This window comes from Chamaea fasciata, unplaced genomic scaffold (assembly GCF_029207755.1).
Source record: "Chamaea fasciata isolate MVZ Bird 193981 ecotype frontalis unplaced genomic scaffold, bChaFas1.0.hap1 SCAF_4, whole genome shotgun sequence".
NCBI lineage: Eukaryota > Metazoa > Chordata > Aves > Passeriformes > Sylviidae > Chamaea > Chamaea fasciata.
In genome coordinates, this window is record NW_027094089.1 from 32625305 (window position 1) to 32652997 (window position 27693).

The window sequence follows — 27693 nt, forward strand, 5'->3', positions numbered from 1 at the left end:
TCCCAAACCAAAACTAAACTAAACCAACCAATAAAACAAAAGAAGTTCCCCACAAGAACAAAAGAAACCAAAAACCCAAGACAAAACAAACAAAGCAATAAAAAGAAAAAATGGAAAAAGAAAAAAGAAAAAAAAAGGAAACAAAACAAAACAAAACAAAGAAAAAAGACAAAAAAAAAAAAGCAAAAAGCCCCAAACGCTGAATTCTCTGAATGTTCTGAATGGAGAAAATCATCAGGGAGTTTGCAGATGGCACAAAGCTGAGCAGCGCAGTTGACACTATAGGACAGGATGCCATCCAGAGGCACATGGACAAACTTGTGCAGTGGGCCCAGGAGGATATCATGAAAGTTCAACAACTGCAAGGTGCTGCATCTGGGTCAGGACAATCCCAGACATAATTAGAGACTGGGAGAAGTCACTGAGAGCAGCCCTGCCCAGAAGGACCTGGGAGTGCTGGAGGGTGAGAGGATGGACATGACCCAGCCATGGGCACTGACAGCCCAGGGAGCCAAACGTGTCCTGGGCTGCATCCAGAGCAGTGTGGGCAGCAGGGCCAGGGAGGGGATTCTGCCCCTCTGCTCTGCTCTGCTGAGAGCCCACCTGCAGCGCTGCATCAGCTCTGGGGTCCCAGCACAGGAAAGACTTACTGAATTAAGTCCAGAGGAGGCCACAAAGATGATCAGAGGGATAGAGTACCTCTCCTAAGAGGACAGACTGAGAGAGCTGGTGTTGTTCAATATGGAGAGAAGGCTCTGGGAGAAATCTCATAGCACCTTCCAGTATGTAAAAGGGGCCTACAGGAGAGCTGGAGAGGGACTTTTCACAAGAACATGTAGTGATAGGACCAGGTGGAATGGCTTTAAACCAAAAAGGGCAAGTTTAAGACTAGATATTAGGAAAAAATTCTTTACTGTGAAGGTGGTGAGGCACTGGAGGAGGTTGCCCTGAGAAGCTGCGGATGCCTCATCCCTGGAAGTGCTCAAGACCCTGGTTGGATGGGGCTCTGAGAAAATTGGTATAGTGAAAGATGTCCCTGTCCATGGTAGGGGAGCTGGAAAGAGATGATACCTAAAGTCCCTTCCAACATAAACCATTATGTGATTCAATGAATGCTCTAATGATATATAATTCATAATAAACTCAAATTATTATTACCTATTGAAGCATACTATGATTGTGCTGAAATTTATGCAGTAGTAATTATCTGCTACAGCTCAAAACTCTGTGATAATTTATCAGACTATGGTTTTGCATATTAATGTATTTTGAAACTTATTTCACACGAGACCTGGAACTATTCCCTTTAGATTCATCTCATTCAACAGTTTCTCAGTGAGATACTGAGAATATAGCAAACTATTTACTATAACTTTTTATGTAAGACATATCAACTGCTGTAAAATATATTTTTTCACTTCATACCTATTCTGCAATATTTGTTCGTAACTATTTGGGGGTTATACTTTCTAACTAACTACAAATTAATTTGCTGTCGTCCCCCCTCCCCCCCTTTTTTTTATCCTAACTCAATTAATAGTTTGGAACCTTTTTAATTGCAAGATTAAAAAGTACTTCTTGCTACTGATAATGTTGTCAAGAGTATTTGATATTAGTTGATACAGACAAGATTTAAACTGAAACTAGAATAGTTGCTAGCCTTTTAAAGCTTCTGACAAGACTGTTCAAAATATTATCTAAAAGCAGGGTTCTCTGTATCTCTGTATCCCCATCATGGCAAAAGTCTATCATATTTTAAAGTGTCTGGAAAGAGCATCTCTACTATATTTGTTTCTCTAACATCCGAAATATATGCAAGAATCAGCCTTAAAGCCCATAACATTTAAAAGAGAATACAGTTTTTCTTAAGCTAATCTACATACAGTACTACATGCAGAACTGTGGAAACTTCCAGGCACAGACTTGTGTAAGTATCAACAAATTTATTTTAGATATTTGAAAATACATGCAATAGTACCAATTATTGAAATTTTATTCTGTGAACAGGAAAATTTGACAAAGACATGGAAAACAGAATATATTGGCACGTTTATCTAACTTTTGAAATTTTCTCAAGCACGCAGAAATTTATCTACATACTTTGTTAACCTAGTTCAGCTGTTATAAACACAAAGTCTACTTTGACTAGAAGTACGAGATTTTATTTTTCCCTCCCAAATTAGAAGTAAACACTTTGTATGTGAAGCTAAACCCACTGTATCTTGAACCAAGGAAGAAATCAGATATGTCACCTATAGATAATTTTGCCTTTTTTAATAGTTCAAATAAAAATGCATTAAGGAAAGGTTGTATGTAATCAAGACCATTAAATGCAAAATCAAGACTGTCTATTTTGTATATTGCTTTTAATTCTATTTTACAGACTGGCAGAACAATAACCTAATTATTCAACCACTGGGTAATGTCATAAAATACTTGAGAGCTTGAAACACACAGCCCCCTGCAACACAGTGGATCAGCATCACGTGACAGCAGCAAACATAGCTGCCCAGCATTCCTACCACCCACATTCAGACCAGAGCCTTGGCAATGCCTCATTACACTATTCTGAATCATTTCAGCTGTGCAGATACTCTAATTCTCACATTTCTCAACTCTAAGACTACAGAGTACAGTGCAGCCATATTTTAGTGTGTTCTTCTCCTGTAACTGTTACTTTTCCCCCAAAGGGTCAAATAAAGAACAGAAATCTCATCATGTGGCTTTGCACTGACATTCATGTGACTATGGCCAAGTTGGTGAGCTCTGGACCACAGAATAACCAAGTTCACAAGCTGGTGAAGTTGATTGAAAGTGATTCTCTGCACAGAGCAGCACAAATGCAGGTAAGTGCATTCATACCCCAAGTTGATCAGTCTTGAAGGACTGATCAAGCCACAGGACTTTTGCTTTATTCTCCTCCTCCCCAGTAAAATCTTCTGTGTCTAACAACTTTTCCTATATACCATTTGTGCAAGTTATATTCCTATTTCATCCTGAGACTTCAACCCTTGATATCCTTATCCTAATAACCTCCATTAATTTGCAGAGCCCCGGCCACCTCTCCCTTTGTGACAACTGTTTCCAGTTACACAGCAACTCTCAGTCCATTCCTTACTTCTCATTCTCCTAACATCTTGATCCTTCACTTGGTTTATCATCTTCTCCTTCCTTAGTGCAGGCTTCAGCTCCCACGTATGCTTAACTGCTCATCTTCTCCATGTACATTGCCCACAGCAGCTGAAAGGTGTCACTAGCACATGAACCAGGTTGCCTGTACAGTGCTCCTACTCAGTTCTGCACTGACACAGCTGAGACCTGCAACTCCAACAGGTAGCCTGGGTTTACCCTCCAGTTCTGGGCGGCATCATGTAGTCTCTGCACAAAGTCTACATTCACGAGCCAGCCAAAAATAGTACCCACAAGGGGATGAACATACATATAACCTGCAATGCCAGAGCATTTCTAGAACAAACAATATTCTTCAAGAATAATCTCAGTATGCACCTGCTGTGTTTTTCAGAAGTACAAACTTGGCAAAACTGACAACTATTTTTGTTGAGCAGAAAAATACACACTACTGGCATAAAGGCCATTCCTTATCCAAGTCCTAAGCCCTGTTCCAAAAGTAACAGGGCAATGAGTGCTCTTGAAGAAAAGGTCAGGAGTACTATTTTTAAACCCTTTAGAACTTAAAGCTTCCTTCTCAAATGTTTTTGATGGTACTGTTTACAAACTATTTACATTGGTTAAACTTCCCTCTCTACATAATACAATATATTTCTCAAAACACAACCAAGGTAAACGCTAATTGATAGATTTATGTGTTTAATGCCTTAACAGTTAAAAATTATAATACAGCTTCACATCTTACCTTCTACACAAATAAACTTGTCCCTCCACTCGACACCATCTGGCCTTGCAAGAGCCTTGGCCTCACGAACTGAAATAATTTGATGGCTCCAACTAAAGAAAAAGAAAACAATTTGCAAAGAATGTTAACTCTTAGTTCCAAATTCAAAGTATCAGTTTACATTTAAAAAATTGTCAGATTGCAGTGTCACAAGCCTGGATAACACAGTATTTTTTAATAGTGAGTAATTCAGTTTAACATCATGGCTAGGAAACAAGAAAATTTTTCTACCAACCGAAGTTCAAGTACAAAAAGCATCTCCAAAACAGAGCATCACAGGTATCCATGAGTAACATATTCACAATGGAATTCTTTTGATTAACAATGTCAAACTAAATTTGCGTTGTCACCTACATTTATTTCTAAGTTCAAAATAAATTACAGAATCAAATCTTTCAGAATTTTCTGTAGGAAAAAAGGAATGTAAAGAATAAGTGCAGAAAAGTCAGATACTGCATTCCATAAGCAATACTCAATAAATAAAGACATGTAGGAATATCTTCCTCATAGGCCTTCCTTGTGCAAGGAACCTATTACTAGAAAGCTTCAACACTTTATATATGCTGAATTTTAGATCTCCAAGTATAACAACTCTCTACCACTTTCTGCAGGCAGCTTTACAACAACAAAACAAGGCAATTACCACATTTAAAAGGAACAGAACACAGATTATGGGGTAGTCTTTATGATGTGCCACCATCTTTATGACGCTTGGCACAACAATATGCCAAACATAATGGAAGCCAAAAAAAAAACCACTTCCAGTTTTACGTTCTTATCTACCCAGTCAGCTTTCAGCTGCTTTTAACTAAAGAGAGCAGCTCATCCTGCGTGCCATCATGTGCCACATCCAAGACAGTCAGGGAACTGGTCCCTACCAGCAGGGGTTTCTGAAAGGCACAACCTGACTGACCAACCTGATCTCCTGTGACAATGTGGATATGGGAAGGGCTGTGGATGCAGTCTGCATGGACTTCAGTAAAGCTTTTGACACCATCTCCCACAGCATTATCCTGGAGAAACCAGCTGCTCCTGGCTTGGGCAGGTGGATTGTTCATGATTTAAAAACCACCTGGGTGGCTGGGCCCAGAGTGGCAATGAGGGGAGTTACATCCAGCTGGTGTTCAGTACTGGGGCCAGTCCTGTTTAGTATTTTCATCAGTGATCTGAATGAGAGCAGGTGCACCCTCAGGCAGTTTGCAGGTGACACCAGTTTGGGTGGGAGTGCTGATCTGCTGGAGGGCAGGAAGGCTCTGCAAAGGGATCTGGACAGACCATTGTAACTTCATTTAAGTCAAAATGGCAAGACAGCTAAAAATCTGTGACTGTAATTGTATAAATTATCTTAAATACAACTCATAATTAATTTGAGTTGTTTGAATGACTGTAATTCAGAACATAATTCAGTTCTTTGAATAACTGTACTCCCACAGAACACATGCAGTTAACAATATGAATAGGACTGATTTTTAAAAAATGCAGAACACAGCACATGAAGAGATATAGGATAGCTCAGTGTATATATTTAGCTTTCTCTTGATATATTCCTTATAAAATTAGTAATGATGATGATCTTTTCTAATGATCTAATGTAAACTAAAGCCTCCATTCTAAGCCATCATCTTTCCTCTCCTCAATTCCCACAGTAGACTACTTTTGTGACAGAGATATTGTAAAGTATCAAATACTTTCCTATCTTGCCTTGTAATAATCAACCATCAACACAGACTTAATTCAGATGAATTGCTCAAAAAACCTCAAACATACAGACACACAAAAAGACAAAAGAAAAAACCCCTGTGCTTAGAGCCTCAAACAAGCTTAAACTGCAGCTCAAGAACACTGGTTGCGAGCAAAAGCTTACAGTTTGGTTTTTTTGAAAGCTTACTTAAAAATCAGAGACCTAGGCCAGTAGGAAAGAGGGGAGGGAAGGGAAGGGAAGGGAAGGGAAGGGAAGGGAAGGGAAGGGAAGGGAAGGGAAGGGAAGGGAAGGGAAGGGAAGGGAAGGGAAGGGAAGGGAAGGGAAGGGAAGGGAAGGGAAGGGAAGGGAAGGGAAGGGAAGGGAAGGGAAGGGAAGGGAAGGGAAGGGAAAGGGAAAGAGGAAAGAGGAAAGAGGAAAGAGGAAAGAGGAAAGAAAGGCAAAGAAAGACAGACAAAGAAAGACAGACAAAGAAAGACAAAGAGGTCTTTGATCTGTATTTGGTTTAAGCAGGCAGTACTGTTTCACTTGAAACAGTAATTCTTCTCTTGAATTCTTTTTTTCCTAGGTTATACTTGATCCCTCAGCATAAATGCATTTAAAATACACTGGTTAAGCAAAAAAGCAACAAAGAAGTTGCATTTTTTGCTGTTTAAAAAGCCTTTTATTTAAATTTGAAACTTAAAAGCCTTTTATTCAAAATTTAAATTTAAATTTGAAAACAATTCTTTTATCTGACAGTCTTACAGAACCATCTTGGTACAAAGATCATACTGAATTAGAAATTAATTTTGAATAGCAAATTATTTGTGTGTCAATTTCAGCCACTTAGGCTTGCATATCATAACTTCATTGTTGCCAACATAAAGCAGATATTCTCCCTGCACACATTTTCAATCTATAAGTTAACAATGACATTTAAACAGCTACTCCAATTGTCAGTTATTTCTGCTGTCACTGACTGCATGTGATCTTCATGGCAAAAGCAAGTATTTGAAAGAAGGAGACTAGCCATTTTCAGGTGTGTGTATGACTACAGTACAAACAGAATAAAAAGCTTATCTTTTCCAAAGCATTCTTACAAATCAAAGCCATTTGTATAAACACAGTAAGATAGGTGCAAGTTGCAAAGATATTTAATTCGACACAGTATTAAAAATGATCCCTTTATGACCTGACCAATTCTATAGTGAAAAGAGCTGCAAGTAATTTCTCACTGAAATTCTATATTTTGTCATTAGAATGTAAGCAAGCTTTTACCACGTCCACCATATACAAATCAGTGAATGATCTTAAACAACTGTTACTTAACCTGCAATGGTAAATTTAAGGGAAGTAATCACAAAGCAGTAAATTCAGGGGAGCAACACCTTGCTTCAAGGTCTCACTTTGTAAGGAGACAGCCAGTCAAATGAAAACCTGCTGCCTTCACTCACAGTTGCAGAATTGAAATCAGACACCTCCTTCAGAGGGGCTGGTAAACATGATTCCAAATACTTGCATTGGAGAACACCTACAATTTTTTCTTGATCACATTCACTACTTAATCAGTGGACAATTTTAAATAGTTAAAGTTAAAATGAAGTCCTAACCATAGCCAGCTGTATCATAAAAAGCATTACACAGGCTTGAATTCTTATGGCAAGATAACTATACAACCATAGAGGCAAAACAAGCTTTGCCATGTATGGCGTGTTATTTCAACGCATGTTGCAATTTCCAAATCACATTTCTTTGGGGACAGGGATGAAGGGGTCTAAAAATTACTTCTTATGGACACACTGAAAAGCCTAGAGTAGGACCGTGGAAAAGGTATTGTATAAATACATGGCAGTAAATAATGTTCTGAAACATCTTATGGTCTAAATAAACAAAAGAGTTTAAAAGCATAAGAGAAAATAAACATAGCACAAGGACTTATGCATGACTGCACAGGATGCAAAGCTCCTATTTCTTCCTTTCCTATATTCTTCAAGCTCATCCTGTCCTACATCAAGTAAAATAAGTCACAGATTTTAACTACATCAAGTAAAATAAGTCACAGATTTTAACTACGTCAAGTAAAATAAGTCACAGATTTTAACTGAAACACCTAATGACCTTTGCTAGAGTGAGGGAGAAGTTTAACACAATGTATCTCCACCTTCTCCTATCTTCCTGACCATTACATGTAAAATAGATCAGTAGTTAAACATTCTAGGCAGGGGGCTTCAATGATTTATTCTGTTCAAAATTATGATATTCGCATATGATCTGCTCATTTTTGATTGCATGCTATTCATTCAGCAAAACATTTTGTGCGTATCAAACTTGGTAGTGCATCCTACTCCACAGATAGGAGCCTACAAAAATTACTTTTACAAAAACTGAAGTCACACTCTCTGTAACAATCTTTTCATCAAACAAGTGACAGTCCAATAGGGACAGTTCAGTGGCCCAGTACAGATCATATAAATAGACCCTCATTTAACAGTCAGTGTCTGAAATAGAATCTCAAAATTTTGGTGCATAAAGACACTAGCAAAGGTTTCACAGGGAAAAAAAAAAAAAAAGTGAAAAAAATTACTTATTACAGCAAAGAAAATATTCAACACACTCTTAACACTAGTTCTTCCCTGAAAAGCAGAACTAAGAGAGCCCTGTGTTGTGTGTGTTTGCAAGTTGAACAGGAGTCAGCAGTGCCCTGGCAGCCAGGAGGGTCACCGGTGTACTGGGGGGATCAGGGACAGCATCAGCCAGGCAAGGGAGGGGGTTGTCCTGCTCTGCTCTGCCCTGGGGCAGCCTCGCCTCCAGTGCTGGGGACAGTTCTGGGTGGCACAGTACAAAAGAGACATACTGCTATTTGAGAGCATCCAAAGGAGGGCAGTGAAGATGGTGAAGGACCTTAAGGGGAAGGCATATGAGGAGCGGCTGTGGTCACTTGGTCTGCTCAGCCTGGAGAAGAAGAGACAAGGGATAGCTCACTGCAGTCTGCAACTTCCTCATGAGGGGAAGAGGAGGGGCAGACACCCACCTCTTCACTCTCATGACAGAACTTAAGGTAACAGCATGAAGCTGAATCAGGGAAGGTTTAGGTTGGTATTGGGAAAATATTTTTCATCCAGAGGGTGGCTGGGCACTGGAACAGGTTCCCTAGGCAAGTGGTCACAGCTGCTGACAGAGTTCAAGCATTTGGAAATTGCTGTCAGGCACATGGTATGAATCGTAGGGATGATCCCACGCAGGGCCAGGAACGGGATTTCAATTATCCTGACAGGTCCTTTCCAACTGAGCATATTTGATAACTCTGTGATTCTATGTATTTAATTATCACCCTCATTCTCATTTGTATTGTTGTTTCCATCAGCAACTTCAAAGCAAAGATAACAGATCCTGTGGCTAGCATAAGAGTACTTTTACTTTCGCTGGCTGACTGACACACACACAAAACCTTTAAAGCACCATGTTCATGTTCCTCCCTAGGCACTAATTTGTCTTCTCCAGCCAATGAATATATGGACTTTTACTATCAACCCTATTCCTTTCAAACAGGATTTATAGTTGTCAGAGATACACAGATAAACACTACACTTGAATTTTATTTCCATAGCAGAAGGAGTTACAAATAATATAGGCTGCTGCATTAAGTGCATCATTTTCTCAAATGACTTCTCAGCTATGTGGTAGCATTTTCAACACAGGAATTCTAATGGCTATTTTTACTGGTATTTTTATCTTTTTTTTTTTTTAACAGACTATCACAAGTGAAATGTTTAAATACTTAACATATACTGAACAACAGAAGAACACACCAGGTATCCTTTCTATTCACTTGTTTTTTGAAACATTTTCTTCCCCTGACATCAGCAACTATCCTAACTTCACTATCTACTTTTTTAAGCTTTGTTTTACCCAGAAGCTCCTCTGTGTGTCTATGAATAAATTTCGATAGTATTTTTTCCTAATTTATAATTATCACAAAAATAGTATTTAAAGATTGCCATCAGCCCAAACACTGATATTGCAGAATTTTTGGTCTGCATATGTCTTAGCATGTCCTGTCTAATAGCAAACAAAAATTAGCCCATTTTGGACCAGACACCAACTAAGGCAGAAATCTGGTCTTGACTATGTTCACAAGCACCCAAACACAGGAAAGTCAAACTAGGTATTTTTCCTGAGAAGACCATCTCTGCTACTTTGCACAGGCAAACCATAAAATTCCTTAGTGCAAAAGGTATTTACTTTAGTATATGGGAAGATTAACAGCTTGTAAAGTCAAGTAGTAAAAGATTCATGTCATAAATTAAGAACCAAAGGTTATCCTCCAGCATTGTCTTCTCATTTGCCTCTTCAGCAAACATCACCTTTTCAGCTGAAAAGACAGGTACTCAGGAGAAACATTTAACACAAAAGATTATTCTCTTATTTGCTGAGATCATTGAAAGAAAATCTCTTACATGAAAATATCTCAGTCAGGCTTAAGCAGGAACAAAATACAGTTGGTTCATGCATTACTACAGGCCACAGGGATTTAGCTTATACATTTCACAAGTGGTGCACACCTCAGAAATGCTTTAATGATCCTATAGTCTTTCACTTCATATATTAAAGTAAATTATCAACACTTCCAAAATTATGAGTATTCAATTGTACGCTTTGTTCTCCTTCCAAGAAATGGAGATAATGTACATACACAAGACAGCAACATTAATGAAACAAGTGCCTCAGAAGTTACTTAGAATATCTTTAGGCTGATTGAGATACAACCATTTGGTATTTTATATGAACAAGTATTTTTTCTAAGAAATTAAGAAATACATGAGTAACAATTTGACAAAACAGTTGTAACTTAAGGCTTTCTCAGATGCCCTCACAACTTTAGCTTCTACTCTTATATGAGGAAGTCCAGATGCCAAAATTAAACTCAGGTTCTAGCAAAACAATAATGTGAGTGAAGCAACTATACATGGGAGAATTCTTCACTAGGTGAGGCCTACACAGATGTATATTCTGGTCAAAGTAAGGAGCCACCTGGCCAGTTACCTCCATTGACTCAGTGTGACAAAAGACAAGCACAGTCCTTAAGGTAGAAATAATTCATATCATCACAGTTGATACCTTAAATGATAGCTAAAAACAGATCTTTCTCCCACATGAATAGGCAGTTATGGAATAGTGTATCTGTGTAACAAAACCCAGCAATTTTTAAAGGACAAAGCTCTCTAGCTTTTGGCAGCTATTTTACAGGAAAGAATGCCTAGCTAAGCAGGGATATCAGACAATTTACCAACATTGCTGTTATCATTTAGCCATTCCACTCATTTCCTCTCTCAGTTACCACTCCTGCATTGCTGCTTTTCTTTCTTTCAAGTGTTGTAAAGTGTTGCTATATTAAATAGAAGGAGTAAAAGTTTCACATCTTCTAAACCACATAAATGAGCTCATTACTTACTCAAATTCTGTGGCATAATATTTGAAGAAGCCTATTAGCAAATCTCCAAGGCTTGATCCATTTTTTGAGGTGTAAGGAGGAATGGCACATGGAGCTTGATGAACAAGATACAACTGCATAGTAGGATCAAAACATTCCTGTCAAAATAAAATCAGAGTGTATACATATATATATATACACACACACACAGAGAGCCTTAATCCAGATGCATGTATTTTCCAAAATAAGAAAGCTGCCTATTGTTTGCTTATTATAAGTTCAAGGACAACTTGCAAGCCAAGGACTATTTCACTTCAGTCCCACTGAATACTAATTACTCCCCTTGCACTCAGGTAGAATTATCTTGCACAGGAGTATACAAAACTACCTCAACTTCTGTCTACTAAAGAATTTTAACATGGGAGAATCTTGAACTAGACTTGCATCTAAAACTACAAGAGCAAAAGCTGAATAAGGTAGCCTGCACTGAGTTGATCGCAGTTCAGCTGAGAAACATGTAGGTGAATTTAATGCACCTACTGTCAATTTCCCATAGCTGAACTGAAGTAATAACAGAAATAATCCAGAGCCTAACATTGCTCCCAAGCACAGAATTAAATACTGCATATGAAACTCATTGGCAATAAAATGAACCTGCATCCACCCACAAAATAAGCATAAAGACTGCTCTTGATGCAATCACTTCCTCTAGCCACGAATGAAAAAAAACCCCAAAAAACCACCAGCTTTCAAGTTATACAAAACACCTGAATACACAGAATGCTGCACTTCAGCTAAAGTATACTTTCCTGTAAGAAAAAAAAGACGGTGGGTATGATGGGGTAAGAAAAAAATCAGGTTTGCTATGAAAAGAAGGCACTATTCCCAGCTTGAAAAGGAATATATACAAGACTAAATACACATAGTTTTAGAACTATCCTGCTGTTTCAATGTCCACTGCATCCTTTAGGTTCTTCTGATGGACTGGGATACATAGAAGTAAATATATCTCCTCTTGCTACAGCAACAATTTTTATAACTTGCCAATACCTGATTTTAACACAGTTTTATAGCAATTTTGGGTATTTTACTGAAAATCAACTCAAGACACACAGGAGCAAACATTACATTCACATAAAGAAACACATTTATGTAAATTTAGGAACCTGTTCACTCATTACTGTATCTCCTTTCCCCTGCCTACATTTTTTACTTTTAAGAGTAGTATCAGGTATGGTTAGCCTTTATAGTACTAGAATAGCACTAGAAGCACTACATAGTGTAGTATTATTTCCATGACCACTGCTGGCACTGCTTCCTCTGAGAAAAGTACTGTTAAGTGATAAAACCAGTAGGACTGGAAAGTTTGAGACTCCCATCCTCTTTCTGCCAGCTCCAGCAAAACTTCCAGGAACCTTGTGCAGCATCTTTTGGGGAAAAAAAGCCATTCTTCTAGAGAGAAAAAGTTTCAATGGTTGATCTCATATGATATAATGCTATAAAGAAAACATTATTTTAGTTAGTAAAGCTCAGAATTTAACAGCTTACAGTTCAACAGAAGACACTGAAACAATGGAAACACAGAAATAAAAAGCAGATATGTAGTATACAAAGATCTAGAAAGGGAAGAGTTGTTCCAGTGCCAGACAATAAATACAGTTTTAACCCTAAAGTTAATCAGAAAGGTACTACAGTGAAAGTCACTCCTTGCCCATCCCCATAGAAAGCTAAGGAAGAGTTAGAACAATTGAATTTAGAATTAGCAGTATACCAGCTAACGAAGAAACATATAAGGGAGGAGGGGAAAGGAAGAAGAAAATGGGCCATTGACCCACAAAAAATATAAAACAGAAGTGCAATGAAATTACAATGCAATAGATTACAACTTACTAAGACTAGAAAATGTTTGGAGGAAGTAAAAAAGGAGAACAAGATTAATTCTTTTAAACTTTGAATATTTAAATGTTTGAGAACTTCTCAACTGCAAGAAAATTCTACCATCACAGTGAGGTTGATACCCTCAGCAGCTAAAAAGTTAGACTTTATTTTATTATTTTTCATAAAAACATGCTATTTTTTACTGGAAGCCAATAAGGTATCAGACAAATCAAAGCTTTTCTTCCTCAGAAAGGCTTTTGCTTTCAAGAAAATACATGCATATTATTCTAGACACATGCTCTAGTGAAAATACAAGTTGCAGTCTATACCAGCCAGTGATTAAATCCCCAACCACCTAGTTTAAAAGACACATATAAGTAATCCTCATTTCCACTTGGTTTAGTGGTTATGTCACTGTGAAAATTGCTCTTAAAAAGACATCTGGGTATTGCAAAATGGAAGGCATAACTGATATTACTCTTCTGGAAGAAAATAAGACTTGTTAACAGTAACAAAAGCAGTGTATTAATCACATGTTTCTGAAACTGTAAGTAGATTTATTTTTTAAGTACTGTCAGTTGCTGATCACCCCACAGAGAAGGCAAAACCAGTGTTTCATCTTTCTGAAAGACAGAAAATTTGTTATATAAGAAGTTGTTATTACCATATTAGAAGTTTTACATATAAACCCAAATTAATTGCTACTTAAAATTTGCAAGATTTAGTGAAGACTACTGTCAAGATAGACCAATATTTAAGATTGTTTCTTAACAAAGCAATCACTCAGTGCCCAGTGAACAAGAGGTCAGACCAGCTACAGGATACCTAGACACCTTTTTTCTGCTTTGCCACAGACAACCCATGATAATCCCCTAGCTTCATCTCCATTCACCTGTAGAAAACAAGGGTAACAGTATTTTCTTTCCCAATAGAGGGACTCAGGGAATAACCAGACAAAACAAGGTACAGCTTACAGATTCTTACATAGGTGAGGTTGCTAAAAAAAACAGAATTACAAAGCACCTTTCAAACTACGTTTTCTTTTTTAACTTGCTCCAGAAGGCAAAAGATTCAGCTTCTACTAAAACTAGCCCCTATTTCACTTACTGTGTCTTGGCCTCAAGCTGTCTTAAGAGACAGAAATTATTGTCAAGATCTGCTTAAGCAACAAATACAAATGAGTTCTCCATTATTTTAAGATATCCCAAAAAGGGACCCAAAAGTCTTTTTCCTTTCCTTTTTTGCTGGATCTCAAATCTTTACCTTGATTGACTGATTTCTCAAGAAACACCAGTACTCAGCAAACATGCTTCATATTCAAACTACATAATGCTTTCAAGTATACTCATTCCACCTTACACACTGGTAAGAAACAAAAGTGTACATCAAAATAAAACTTATATTTGAGTATCTCAATGTATAGTGAGTTTAACTCTCAAATGCACAAGATCCTTCATCCAAAAAAATTTAGTAGTAACATCAGCATAATGTCTTGAAATTCTTGTATATTCACACACACAAAATATCCTTTTCCCCAGTCCTATGAATGAATATTTAACTCATGGTTTTATTTTTTAAAAGTGCAACTCAGTGTGAAGCAAACTGTGTCTTTCCAAGGGCTGACTCCTGTGTTAAGCACCATCCCACTTTCTGCCCCACCCTTTCCAAGACATGAAGCTGAGGCAGCAGAAACAAAGATGTCTCATGCTAGAGTCCTTGAAGTTCACCATCCAGAGCACTCATTGAAACCCAATTTCATCTTGACTTCAGCTAATACAAATGACTTCTTGAATGGTGGAGAGTCAGGCACAAGCTTCCTCCTGAGTGCCAATGACAGCAGTGTTTACCAGCCATAATGGTAAGCCACCACAGGTTCTCTAGAGCTTATCTGTGAAGTCCTGACATGGAAGCACGTATATACAGACTTCAAAACTGATGAACACACTTGGTGGGCTATTGTCATCTACCTTACCCGGCTAAGGAGCGAGGGAAGCCCCAGAATAAAACCTCACATTTGATGTGGTCTGATACTCCTTCTAAACTAGTGGTTTCAAAACACATCAGCTTGGTGCCACCTGGAAACTCCTCCGTGGCAATAGAATCAAAAGTGGGCAAATCTGGTGGCTTTCCAGGACTTCTCACCTATCACATTTGCAGTAGGGATACACTGAGACACAGAATCTATCTTTTGTTACCTCCTCAATGTAAGCATGTCTCTCCTATATGGTACCAACAATTTAAGACAATCAGTCTCCTCCAGATCACAGAAGTGTTTTCAGGCTGCAGATTTGATTCTGAAAAACTGTGGGTGCGTGTATATAGGGAAGATGCATTATGTTTGTGTAGTTTTTCTATGGAGACACAACTCTGACCAGCTAAAATCACAAGAAAAAGATACGGTTCCTTTCGATACTGCAATTTCTCTGTGCTTTTTACTTATTACTGCAAGCCACAAGACCAAAATTGTTTGGCTGTATTTTTCATTTTAAATTCCTTTGAAATATCAGTATTCAGAAATATTAAGTTTCATAATTTTTAAACATTTAATTATATTCCTAATGGAGACAGTAGATCAAAAACATACGTGTAATTTGATTTTGTAGTAAGCACGTATAAAATACTCTTTTAATTTTGTTAGCATTTCTTGTATATTTTGTTCATTCTCCAAACATAAGACAACCAACAAAGAACACCAAAATATAATCTATATCAGAAAAAATGCAATCTATATAATCATTTACCATTTTCACACAACACAAGATAAAATTTGCATTTGGATTCATTACATTTTTCAGCTTAAGGTACTGTATACATTTGCTTTAATGACTGAAGGCATTAATATTCCTTTAGTGTTCTGAAGGTCTCTACACAGTTCAAACATGACAAATAAATGTCTGCATTATAAATACAGAAAAGGCAAAAGCTGCCAGTTCCTAACACTTTTCTCTAAATAACATGCTACACAAAACTTAAAACACTACAGCACACAAGCTTTAAGGAAATGCAATTAGCAAATCTAGCAATTCAAAAATCTATCAGATAAAGCTAAGTGTACAGGAAATGAAAGATAGTTTTAAAGGCTTTGCAGCACTCCCAGTGAAGAAACTAGACAGTATACAGTACCATAAAAAATCACAGGAAAAGATAAAGATCATAAAAATATAGCACAGGTATCCCCAAGCAGATTTACAACACAGAAATAAAACTGCAGTGAATTACTGCTCAATGCTTTCTTCTGCATCTCAATTATCTTAATTACCCAAAATGGCTGACACCACAGTATTTTCTCCCTGACGTTCAGCACCATTAAATATTCCTATTTCAGCATTATGGGAAATACAGACAAAAGACAGAATGGCTTTCTGATATTAGCTCAGCACAATTGTCAGCAACCAATTTAAACCTCCCCACCATATGCAGAACCATGAATAAAGAAAAAATTTAAGTGACACATATGAAGACAGCTAAGGAGGAAGAACCAACGAATTTTTGTAAATAAATTACAGAACAGAACTGTTCAGCAACAACATTTTTGTGCACAGACAAATATTTAGGAGGGCAGTTCCTACTTCTAGATAATTTTTTCTTAGATTAAATCTCACTAATAACACTACTAATTCAGGAGGGACCAAAGCATACTGATTCATTGAGTTCACCAGAAATGAACAGAGTATAATCTGACTACAATAGCAAAGTTCCAAAAAGGTGTTTTCTTGTTGGGCTGAAGTCAAATTCTGTGATGTCTCATTTCCCTAGTAAACATGTATCATTCACTTTCTGCACATGGAAATATCAGGTAACTCAACAGCTCTGGAAGTGTATGGAATTCTGAAGCACCAGAGTTGAAAGAAAAAACACTACTTAACACATTAAGAAACAAGAACCAGAAAGTTACAGCTGACACAGGGATATTTCCAGGCCAGCATAAAAAGAATTAGGTCAGTGGTTTTCATTAGCACTTTGTTCTGTGTGTGAAATCTTCCCATACATAACAGAATTTTCATTAAAGAAATTATCAAAAGCAACAAATAATCTCTTTCACATTTAGGTCAAGCATACCAATGATGTGACCTACAGACTGTTACTTCAACTTAATCCATTAGAGATAGTTAAGAATTCATATATTTAGATAAGCAGGATCACACACATATATCATGTAGTAAATCCATAAGAAACACTTACTGGGTAATTTTTCTGGAGGGAGGGAAGAACGGGTTCAGGTAAGGCTGTAAAGAAAATTTGAAGTTGCTGTGATTAATGTAATTCACAGGAAGCAATATATCAACTACATCAAAGAGTTGCATTGAAATTCTACCTTAAAAACATTTATCAAGAACTTCACTTTAATGCATTTTATAAAATAAATGATTTGGCAAACATTTCTATTACTATATTTCATACTATACAGTACTACAGGAACTTTATTCAGCTAATGGAAGGTCTTACCAAGATACTACTATATGTAAAAGGCATGAAAATTCTACAGCAGCTGGGTAGAGATTTTTTAATGAAATTCATTTTAATTCATGGCTATAGGAAAATCATCTAGATTCCCTATATGACACATTAGAGCCTCACTCATCTTTCTTTCCTTACATCTAATACAATTCTATGTATGAGTCTACAGTTACTGCAAGAGAACATGTTTTTCAGCTGCCAAGTATAATACACTGAATCTCCAAATGTAACCTATTAAAAAAATGCTCAACACACTTAGTAGGCATTGCTACCAAAATTCCCACAAGATACATAAATGCAGTCTAATAGTGTTAACTGGACTGCTAAATGGTAAACAGGTTATGAAGATCATGCAGTCATTAACAATACTAACAAACACAAAATTATCAAAGTATTGGTCACTTTTATGAAAACCATGGATTGGGAGTGCATCTATTGAACTATATCAGTTAGAGACAAAAAAAAAAAAAAAAAAAAAAAATTAAAAAAAAAAAAATCACCCAGATTAGGTAGATAATCTTTTTCCTATAGACGGAGCATCATCTGAAAGTATTCATATCCTATTCAAGCAGCTATAGAACTGTCAGAGTGCTCCTCAAACTAAAGCTTTAACATCATGTCTTCAGCATGGTTTAAGAAATTGGTCTACATAATTCACTAGGGAGAATAATAAATAAACTCAGTACATAGGTCTTCGGTCTTGGAACTTAGTTCACCCTTCAACAAGGTCTTACAGGTGAAGAGATGTTATAGAATCCCTTTTCCACAGGGACTAAGAATTAGAACAGCAGAATTCTCAGAATGTGCTTGGGGTATCTTCAAAGAGTAGAATACACTATCAGGACTGCTAAGAAAATTATCACAGCTGCTTCAATAACATTTTTATCTTGTTTGTGGGTGTTCATGTTTCTGCAATATCTTGGATACTTTCCGGTTCTCTACCACACTAAATTAAAAGGCAACAAAATCTGAGAAATACAAACATTCAAGGTATTGTATCCAGGTGTGTACGCTTTAGTCAGCTTTCCTAAGAGAATGGATGGGAGGGGAAAAAATTACCACTAACCACTAGCATTTGCCCTATGACTTTCTTTTTTACTGTTCAAATTAATTAGACAATATCTGGAAGAAAGTTCATGTGCAAGATACTAATGTATCTACAAAATAAACTCAAGCCACACTAAACTTGGGTCCAAAGAAATCCACATTAGTACAAGAATATGGAAATGATTTAAGTAGTATGGAAAACGAATTTCCTGGTGAAGGCAGGGACACTAGTGCAAAAGAAAGATTTTCTTTTCTCCCCTCCACAGTATCATCAACAAAAACACTATTAGAAGTTCTAGGACACAGGCTATTTTCAGGAACATCACATGCATATAGCAGGGGGAAAAAGCTTAAATCTGCATGAATAAAACATCAGAACCTAAAAATCTGCTGCTTAGATGCATGTACAGTGCACAGTGCCACACTTCAGGTGCTTTTTTCCCATGCCTTTTTTCTTTCCCCACAGAAAAGGCTGAGGAAGCACAGGTAGAAGGCTCCTCTTTGGTTTGTGGACTCTTAATATTCCTAATATCTATTCCTAACTCCTTGACATTCCTGACTGATCAGTTTTGCATGAAAAGGATTATTTGAAAACACTTCTTTCCCCTTTCCTAGACACGTGGAAGCTGCCAGAGATGACTACGGCAAATGTCCTTAGCATTTTTGTGAGCTAGTACTTGAGTTAATTTTGTAGCTACATGGTATCCTGCATGTACATTTTTTTTTCCAAGCCTTTTTAAAGCTGGTAACTCTGCCTCCAAAGACCAGATCCACTTGTTAAAGACAAATGCAACACCAAGAAAATGGAGTAAACTCACTTCACTTTCAAGTATTTCTGTGTAGAAGATGACTACTGCTTGTTTTATTTTATTAAAGAGGAAAGCTACACAACTATGAACTTAAAAGGGACAGTTTCAACGTGTAAAAAAATACTTACTCTGTAAATAGTGCAAAACCATCAACGCAAGACTATAGCTGCTTAAAGTACCACGACTGGCATCGTTTATTTCATGAAACCTTGCCCAATTCTTAATAACAATTACTAATGGACGAACTCGATTCTCAACTGCAAGTAAAATAAACACAGCTCAAAAAAGTACATTTAACTAGACAGCAATTAATCAACATTTGCTCTTACTTGATCGATGTGGTAGTTTTGTATTCTAAGGTTACCTTCTGCAGGCATTTTATAGAATTTACTTAGTTATTCTACAATTACTATCCATCCTATAAAAATCAAAACAAAGTATTTGCATTTGAAAACGGCCTTTTAAGTAGTAAGGTCCACAGACATATCACAAGAGGTATACCAGGAAATTTGCAAAGCATCACTTTCTACTTCTAAGGTCTCTCCAGTTCACTGTACTAATTTTCCCTGAAATAACTTGCTGCCAGGACAGACCTTGTCTAGGCTATACAAACTTTGAAGGCAGGGAAAAGAATTCTTGTGGCTGAAGAACATACCTGATTCTTAAGTTTACATCAGGATACCTGAGAGTAGTAACCCCTGCATAAAAACATATATTTTGAATTTGCCTTGTCCCCAATAGCTTTTTATGTACATGACATGTTAGATACAATATCTCTTTAAATTAATACATATGCATTTCATGAGGAAAGACAAAAATACACACATATTCCAGGTATGTTGTTCTGGATTTCTGGTGCATATAGATAACCCTCTAATTAAAGTGTTAATCTATTGTAGGTAGGCATCACTCACCACAAACTCCTGGGACTCTGCAGCATACTTTGTTATTTGCAGGTGTGCAGAAGCAGATCATCAATTCAGTCAAGTGCCATACAATGGCCTTAAAAGCTTATACATTCTGGAGTATCTTTTCTAACCTGACATCAATATACAGAGTTTTGTATTCTGCTTATCAGGACATGAACACAAAGACATCTTACAACTGCACCAGCTGGGGTGCTCTCTGTTATCCTGTAAAACTAACAAGCATGGTTTTCTCACAACATGCTCAGAGTGGTTCAACACGTATGCCCATGTAAGTGGTACTCTTCTCAGAATGAATGTCCTACTACATCTGGAAGAGCTTTTGGAAACAACCAAACTCCTTATCACTAATCACCTTATTCCTGACATTGTTCACCAGTGGTTGAACTAAAAAAATAAAACTTCGTACACCAATTGTGAGATGCCACAAAAGTACTGTAGACACCACATGAAGATGCATTAATTGGAATAGAATTTTTTCATGAGACGAAAATGCAAATAGGTTCCAGTTTTAAACACAGCTATTTTGTGTCACAGTAGAAAAGATCTTTTTTTAGTTGACCTCATTTTGAGATATTAAATTCTGTCTGCTGGTGCCTGTAATTAGTATATAACAAAGCTAGTGTGCAATATGGCCAGTAAACTTTGTCTGATACTTTGACACAAACTACCCCTCAAGAAAATTCTCAGTAATGTTGTTTGCACAAAGACAAGAAGTCCAGCTTCCACTAACTGAAAAATATCTAGCAAAAATTGCTGATGAATCACAGACATGCCCTCTTCAACAAATGCTAGCAACATAACAGCACGGACTTTGCCTTCTAGCTCTGCCTAATCTACCTGTATTTTCTGTGGACATTTTGATTCACCTAGCCTTATCATCCTTGAAGTTTACTAGAGCACTCATGCACCAAGACCAGAGAGTTAAGTTCAAAACAGATAGAAGAGCATCCACTGAAATTTTTTGAGTTTTAGCTTTTTTATCATGTTCACTAAGATAGTTAGTCCCTTGTTTGCCTGAGTGTCTAATTTGTTCCAAAGGAAAATAGACGAATACATCTTCCACATTAGAGGTAATTTGATAATTTTTTTCCCCCATGCAGGTCGAAGCCCTCCAGCTACATGTGTAATTGAGCAGGATAATACATATAAGGCTATCCACCCTTGCTCATATGACTTATAAAAATATGGAGAGAGACTGATAAAAACCTCCACTTAGTTTTGTGTGCCTTATGTCACCTGAGTTTTCTGGTCCAAGGAATACAAGACAGACAAGCTGTATACTGTATGCTACAGTTTGACAATTTAGGAAGGTCCAGAACATTGAGAAGATAGTATTTTCAATCACAAGTCTCCCTTCGCTACTAATTCACTTCTTGACCTCAAGAAAATATTATTTAGCCTTCACCAGGAAACATTAAGCTAATTTTGCTGGCCTTACAAAAGTGAGCACGATAGCAGAACAGTGGGGATACTAGCACTGTTTTCACTTTTCACGTCTGGACTTGTCTGCCCCACAGTGATTTTCCTTCAAGACTAAAGATAATCTGTGACAGAAGCTACAAGCAAATATATCAACATCAGACTTGGTGAAGTGACTGCTCATCCACAGTCAAAAATGACAACGACTGCTTCCTAATATTTTCAAACTTGGAAGCAAATCCTTTTCCAATCATACACTTTCCTGGATGTATGAAGAAATCACAGTTAACCAACTGATCCAGGACAAGTTGTAAACTCTTCCAGTAACATCTAATATAGAACATAAACTCTGACTGAAATATTAGTAAAAGTTAACTAGTGAAGGTAGCTCCTATTGGTAACTGCCTACCCTAATAAAAAGAAATTCCTTTATACAAGAACTAAAAAAGGTGGTAAAGGAACAAATGCAAACGCCCTAGAAGAAAAAGGCTGAGGCACACACCTTTATATACTTATCTGCCAAATGACATTGCAATGCTATGAAAAGAAACACTTAGTTTACCTGTTGTTATTATTTTCCCTTTATAAGGCTGTTTCACAATCTCTCCCTAAAATGCAAACTCCTGAGCGGGCAGAAGCCAATTTTGATTTGGGATTAGTATAAATACTGAAGCACTATTTTGGACTGTCCAAGGATAGACTCTGCAACTGCATAAAGTCATTGGCTGTAAAGAAATAAAAGAAGCTGGAGATTATAGCACTAGATAACCATTACTATCATGATCTTATTATCTGCAGAATACCTGAAGTAGCCCTTGTAGTAGATATGTGGACCTTAATATGAAGAATCTTTGTTATCTCCTGAATATTATAATATTCAATTAAAAACATACCTAGCTGTTTTCTCCATGTATTTAGAATGAGCAACAAGAACTTATCTTAAAGCTACTTAATGTAGCTAAATAGGTAATTTTATATATATATAGTAATCAATTAAATTTTCATAGCATATCAATACCAGTCTGCAAACTCTAAAAGCAAAGTTTACAGAAATAAGAAAATACAATAAAAACTTACTGAATGCATAGGTTCTCAGAAGGAATGTATTTCTTATACCTATCACATTGTTTACATTCAAGTCGAAATCCACATTGCTATTAGGGAGAAAAAACAAAAAGTCAAGCATCATGGTATTCAATTTCTGAATGTTTACTACCTACTTTATGACAGATATAGAGAAATATAATTTTAATATAAAGCCCTAGAAACTTTCTTCAGAGTTTTAAATGCTGTGATTCCCACAGTTTTGTTTATAGCACCTGAGCCACTTACAGACTTGATCTCCTTTGTTATAAAAATGTATTCTTCATATAAAATAACAATTACAAGTAGATACAAATTTACTCCTTAGGGCAACTTAAGATATCTTTTTTAATTTTTACCAAATCTTTCTCCCAACTGCACTTGCACTGCATGATTTACTACAGATAACTTTTGACACCAGGATAGATTCTCTGAGTTATTATTTTAGGACATTATGCCAATGAACTGAGAATAAGAACTGGAAGAGATCAAAAGGTAAGAGTCATTTCTGCAATGACAGGAAGACAGAATTGATACTTTGGAATAAAACCAATTCTGAATAACAGTGCATGTTTTGCAATAAAACAGTTTTGATGCTTCTCATTCTCTTAAGATTAAATAAGGTAAAGAAGCACTAACTACTTTATTTACGACATAACTTGCCCCCAGGTTTGAATTTCCTATTGTATATAGAGCCTAACTACTCACAGAACTCAAGATATAATATTGTATTCATGGTTAATAAGCCATATCAAGACTAACTTGCAACAAAAAGAGTCTATTATTAGACAAAGAAGTGAAATACAGCTATTTCCATTTTACAGGCACAAGTTTCATTCACACAGCATTTGTTCACGCAAATACTTCTTTGGATTTTCTTGGCCACATAAGGTGAACGTGAACCTGAAATTCATTAGATTTGGTAAAAGACAGTAATTTGAGGTCTACAAGAATTTTTTTTAAGTATTTTGAACATTTTATATTTTCTACATCTTTTAAACATTTCTTACATGAAAACATTCTTTGCATCAAAACTACGGCATGACTTTAAACCTGCGTTAGTATCAAGCATAATGTTTTATTTGTTTTAAGAATATAGTACATAACAGTACGGGAAATAAAGAAGCTTCAGCTGCCACTTCACAGTTGTAAATCTAAGCGTGAACACCCATGAGAATATTAACTGCATGTGCAAATATAATAAAAAGAAAAGTAAGATTGCATGTTTAATTTCAGTTAATCCAAATTGACAAGAAGACTGTTTACCAGATGCTGATTGAAGTAAGTTCTATTGCATGTTTACTGTGCATGTTTAATAGCTGTTGAAGTGGTGGCAAGTGAAAAAGGTTTTGTACTGCTTGGACTCAAGTTCTGCTAAAAAACACTAAAGGAGAGGAAAACAGTCATCTACACACCAACTGTAGCAGAAGAAATTGGTTTTGTATCTTTTATAGGATAAAGATCTTGAATATTGAACAAAGGCTTGTTGGGAAGCAGAACCAGCATTAGAATAATTTCCTGGGAAAGACTACCGAAAAAAAAGATGGTAAGTCTTTAAGTGCAGTGGATCTTCTCTTACTTTTACAGCACAATTAACCCCCAAATTTAAAGGTCATAAAAGAGAACAAATATAAACTGAATGTTTTCTCATTCACTGAATTCAAGTAAGGGGAAACAGCCATTTTCAGTTATATATGAAATATATATATATTATATATATATATATCAGTTATTGAAATACACACATTAGATAGAACGGGCATCTCCAGATACAGAGATAACACCCATTGAATTCAACCACCTTTTCCCAGCAGCTGGGCATCAAAAAAAAAGTTTTCACAGGAAGCTTGTAATGGTTTTTTTTGTATTTTGGCAAAAAAAGGCTTAGTGCCCTGGGTACAAGATACCAAATAAATTTTTCAAGGCCTCTGTGAAAAAATGCATGAGTACTCAATTTTTGTACATCTGAGCCTACAAAAGACAAGAGGCCAGCAAGAGACTGGAAAGAGACAAATGCTTTAATAAAAACACAAAACACGGATGGAGGTGACAGGTTACATAAGAGGAATATAACTGTAAAGACAGAAAACAAAACAAAAATTAACTACAATCAAAAAAAATCCCATCCCAAAATGATGACATTCCCCGCCACTCCTCCCTTCCACAAAAGTAATACAGAAAACCAGATAGTGAACAATACTGGTTTTTATTGTGCAAAACTCTAATGTACTGCTTCTAGTCTTAGAAGATCATACTTTGATGTAGTGGAAAATAAAGAGTTCTTTAAACCATCTCTGTAAGGTATATATTTATCATGACTTATTTTTTGAAAGTGACTGTACTATGGACTATAAGTGCTTACAAAAATACTTCAGTCTTCTCATACAATCACTTTCATCCAGTTCTATATTAAAGGTTTCTTTTTAAAGTTGATTTTCTCATTTTAAATTGGGAAAAAATACATTCTTGTTATAATCCCATAATTCATTCAATATTTGCACCAGGAATTTATCATTTCATTTATATTCAAAAAGACGAGCATTGCTATATGTAGCTAATCCAAATAACCCAAATTTTAGCTTGATAAGTACCATACTTTCAGGAAGCATGGAAGAAACTGATTTTTGTACTGTTAGAAGAGAAAGTAAAAAAACATTCAAATTTTTAAAAGAAGGTTGGCAATTATACTCAAGTAAATATGGGATTGGGCGTAAATGAAGAAAAAAGTATAAAGCAAAAACCCCAACAAGTGTGTATAATCTCAGATGAAACAAAAGGTTAAAATGATGTTTCAGCTCAAATTGTAATGACAGATTTAGTTTTATAAGGGCAAGAACCTAGTCATGATAAAAGTATATCACAATAAAAACATGTTGTGATATGCTTTCGTAGGGAGAAACCAGAAAAATAATGCTTATTTGTTTTCAAAAGACAGAGACAGCGTTGCAAAATTTCAGAACCATATAAACAGGTTAACACAGCTACATTAAGGTTGTTCAAAGTCCAATTTACAAAGAAGGATGAAACTATGTTACCATAGGAAACTGATACATATCTGTTATAAAACTAAGCCAATGAACACAGGAAGAGATGACCATTACTCAGGCTGTCAACATATTTCAGTGTTTGCCTGACTTTCTCCTCTGTCAGATACTTTTATCACACACAATAAGAAATACATCATTATCTGCCCTAGTACGTCCGTCTAAATTATTCTCATGTCTTCATAATGAATATATGATGAAAAGAAGAAAATATCACCACAAACTAGTCTTTTTCAGGGTTGTTTGTATAGCTCAATAGTTATGTTTGCACAGGAAGCAAAATTATATTTCACAACAGTTTTCTTCCTACCACTGTTTTTCTGTCAAACCATTTGTTAACTTGGAGTCCGCTACGTACAAATAACCCACAGAAATATGTGATGAATTGCCTCTAATTCACATCACAGGAACAAAATAACATCTCAACCACAAGAGTGGTTCAGACTATCAAGGCCATAAGCTGCCTTCCACTGCATGCTAGCTCTACAAATTTGCAACACAACTACAGCACCACACAAATAAACACACAAAACAGTGGGACAGCTCCTAAGGGCAGCACACATACAGAACACTTTCCCATGTCAAAGTCTAAAAGATTAGGCTGAACAGAATACTTACCTGACTTTATCCCTGAATTTCACTATTGGCACTTTTGCTCTGATCAGTTGAGGTTGCTCAATGTAGCTTGCTGAAAGGGAGAAAAATATGCAATTAGGTTTCATGCAAGATGCAGATCTTAATAAAAGATCCTGTAATAGAATCTTATTGATTGATTTATAGCAAACAGCAGATTATTAAATTTAACAGGGTTGTGCTAAACTAGGTAACCTTTAGCAACTGTAGCAAAAAAAAACAACCTAGGAAAGCAGGTGAAACACCCCCGCACACTAAACATTAGAGAAATAAGTAGAACATAGAGTAGAAGACTCTTCTGATGTAAATACATTCCAGAAATTTGAACATAAGGAATGCAGTACTACAATGCTTTCATGGAACAGTACTTGTAATACAAATCCGGAATAGTTGTAATTAAGGTACAAAAATAAAGGAGCGAGAACATATCCAACCAGGATCAGCTAATGATAGGCTTAAAATTTGTTTTGAGAACTGTTCATCCAAATGATGCACTACATACCAGGAAATGCTATTGCAAACAGGACAACGCTTTCTGTCAAAGATGGGATAAGCTTTATCTGTCTTTTGCTTCAATAGTGATACAATATGCAATAAATCCACATTGATGATGATTATCAGAGGATCACCTACACAGTACAGACATACAGGCTCTATGCCAGACCATCCAAACTCACAAGTACTAAGCTCAGGCACCCACACAGAGCCACCAAATGCACCCTCCACACTCAGCTCCCCAAAACTGTTGCATCAGCCATGTTGTTGTAGTTTCCCTAGGCTTCATGATACCTCAGCCTATATTCAGTAGTTTCCCTCAATCCTGAATGAATACTGTGCCCAAGAAAGTAATGGAAAGGAAAGAAAAGTAGAGCCTGTAGGTTACATGATATGAATTTGGGCAAAAGGCATGATTTTAGTAATTACTTCTGTTGCCAAATCTAGGACCACTTGAATTTGTCCATATCCAACACCATACATTTTCCCATTGTTTCTATAAATTAACCTCAGGTTAGCATAAATAAGCATGCACAGTACAAGTAATACAGACTAAAAATAACTTTGAATAAAATCTGATTTTTTCTTTCCCTCCAGAAAAAGCAACAAGGTGCTTCTATCAGCTGAATGGCCACCTTCATTAAACAGCATCATCTCCATTGCTTTTGGATGACAAATTCAGATTTGGTGGAATACTCAATTAAACAAATAAACAATACTCAATTAAAACAAACTTTTTTTTTAAAAGACTTTCTGAAACTGTTTTTTGGATATGCATGTTTAGACAGACTTGACCTGAGGCAATTTTTATCTGGATTTTAATGCATTGCACAACACTAAGCAACACAAAGACTTGCACTCAGAATGAAAGAC

The 27693-nt window shown here is 36.4% G+C and overlaps 1 protein-coding gene across 2 annotated transcripts in view; it reads right to left on the bottom strand.

Annotated features, from left to right (window-relative positions):
* TENT2 (terminal nucleotidyltransferase 2) overlaps positions 1-27693 on the bottom strand; it is a 45482-nt gene that overhangs the window by 6716 nt on the left and 11073 nt on the right. For both annotated transcript variants that reach the window (XM_066181247.1, XM_066181246.1), the window contains exons 8-13: positions 26311-26380; positions 22643-22719; positions 19346-19474; positions 17086-17129; positions 11047-11183; positions 3875-3966 (exon numbers count right to left, since the gene is read on the bottom strand). In XM_066181247.1, coding sequence (XP_066037344.1) covers positions 3875-3966; positions 11047-11183; positions 17086-17129; positions 19346-19474; positions 22643-22719; positions 26311-26380 — 549 coding nt within the window. The remainder of the gene's footprint in view (positions 1-3874; positions 3967-11046; positions 11184-17085; positions 17130-19345; positions 19475-22642; positions 22720-26310; positions 26381-27693) is intronic.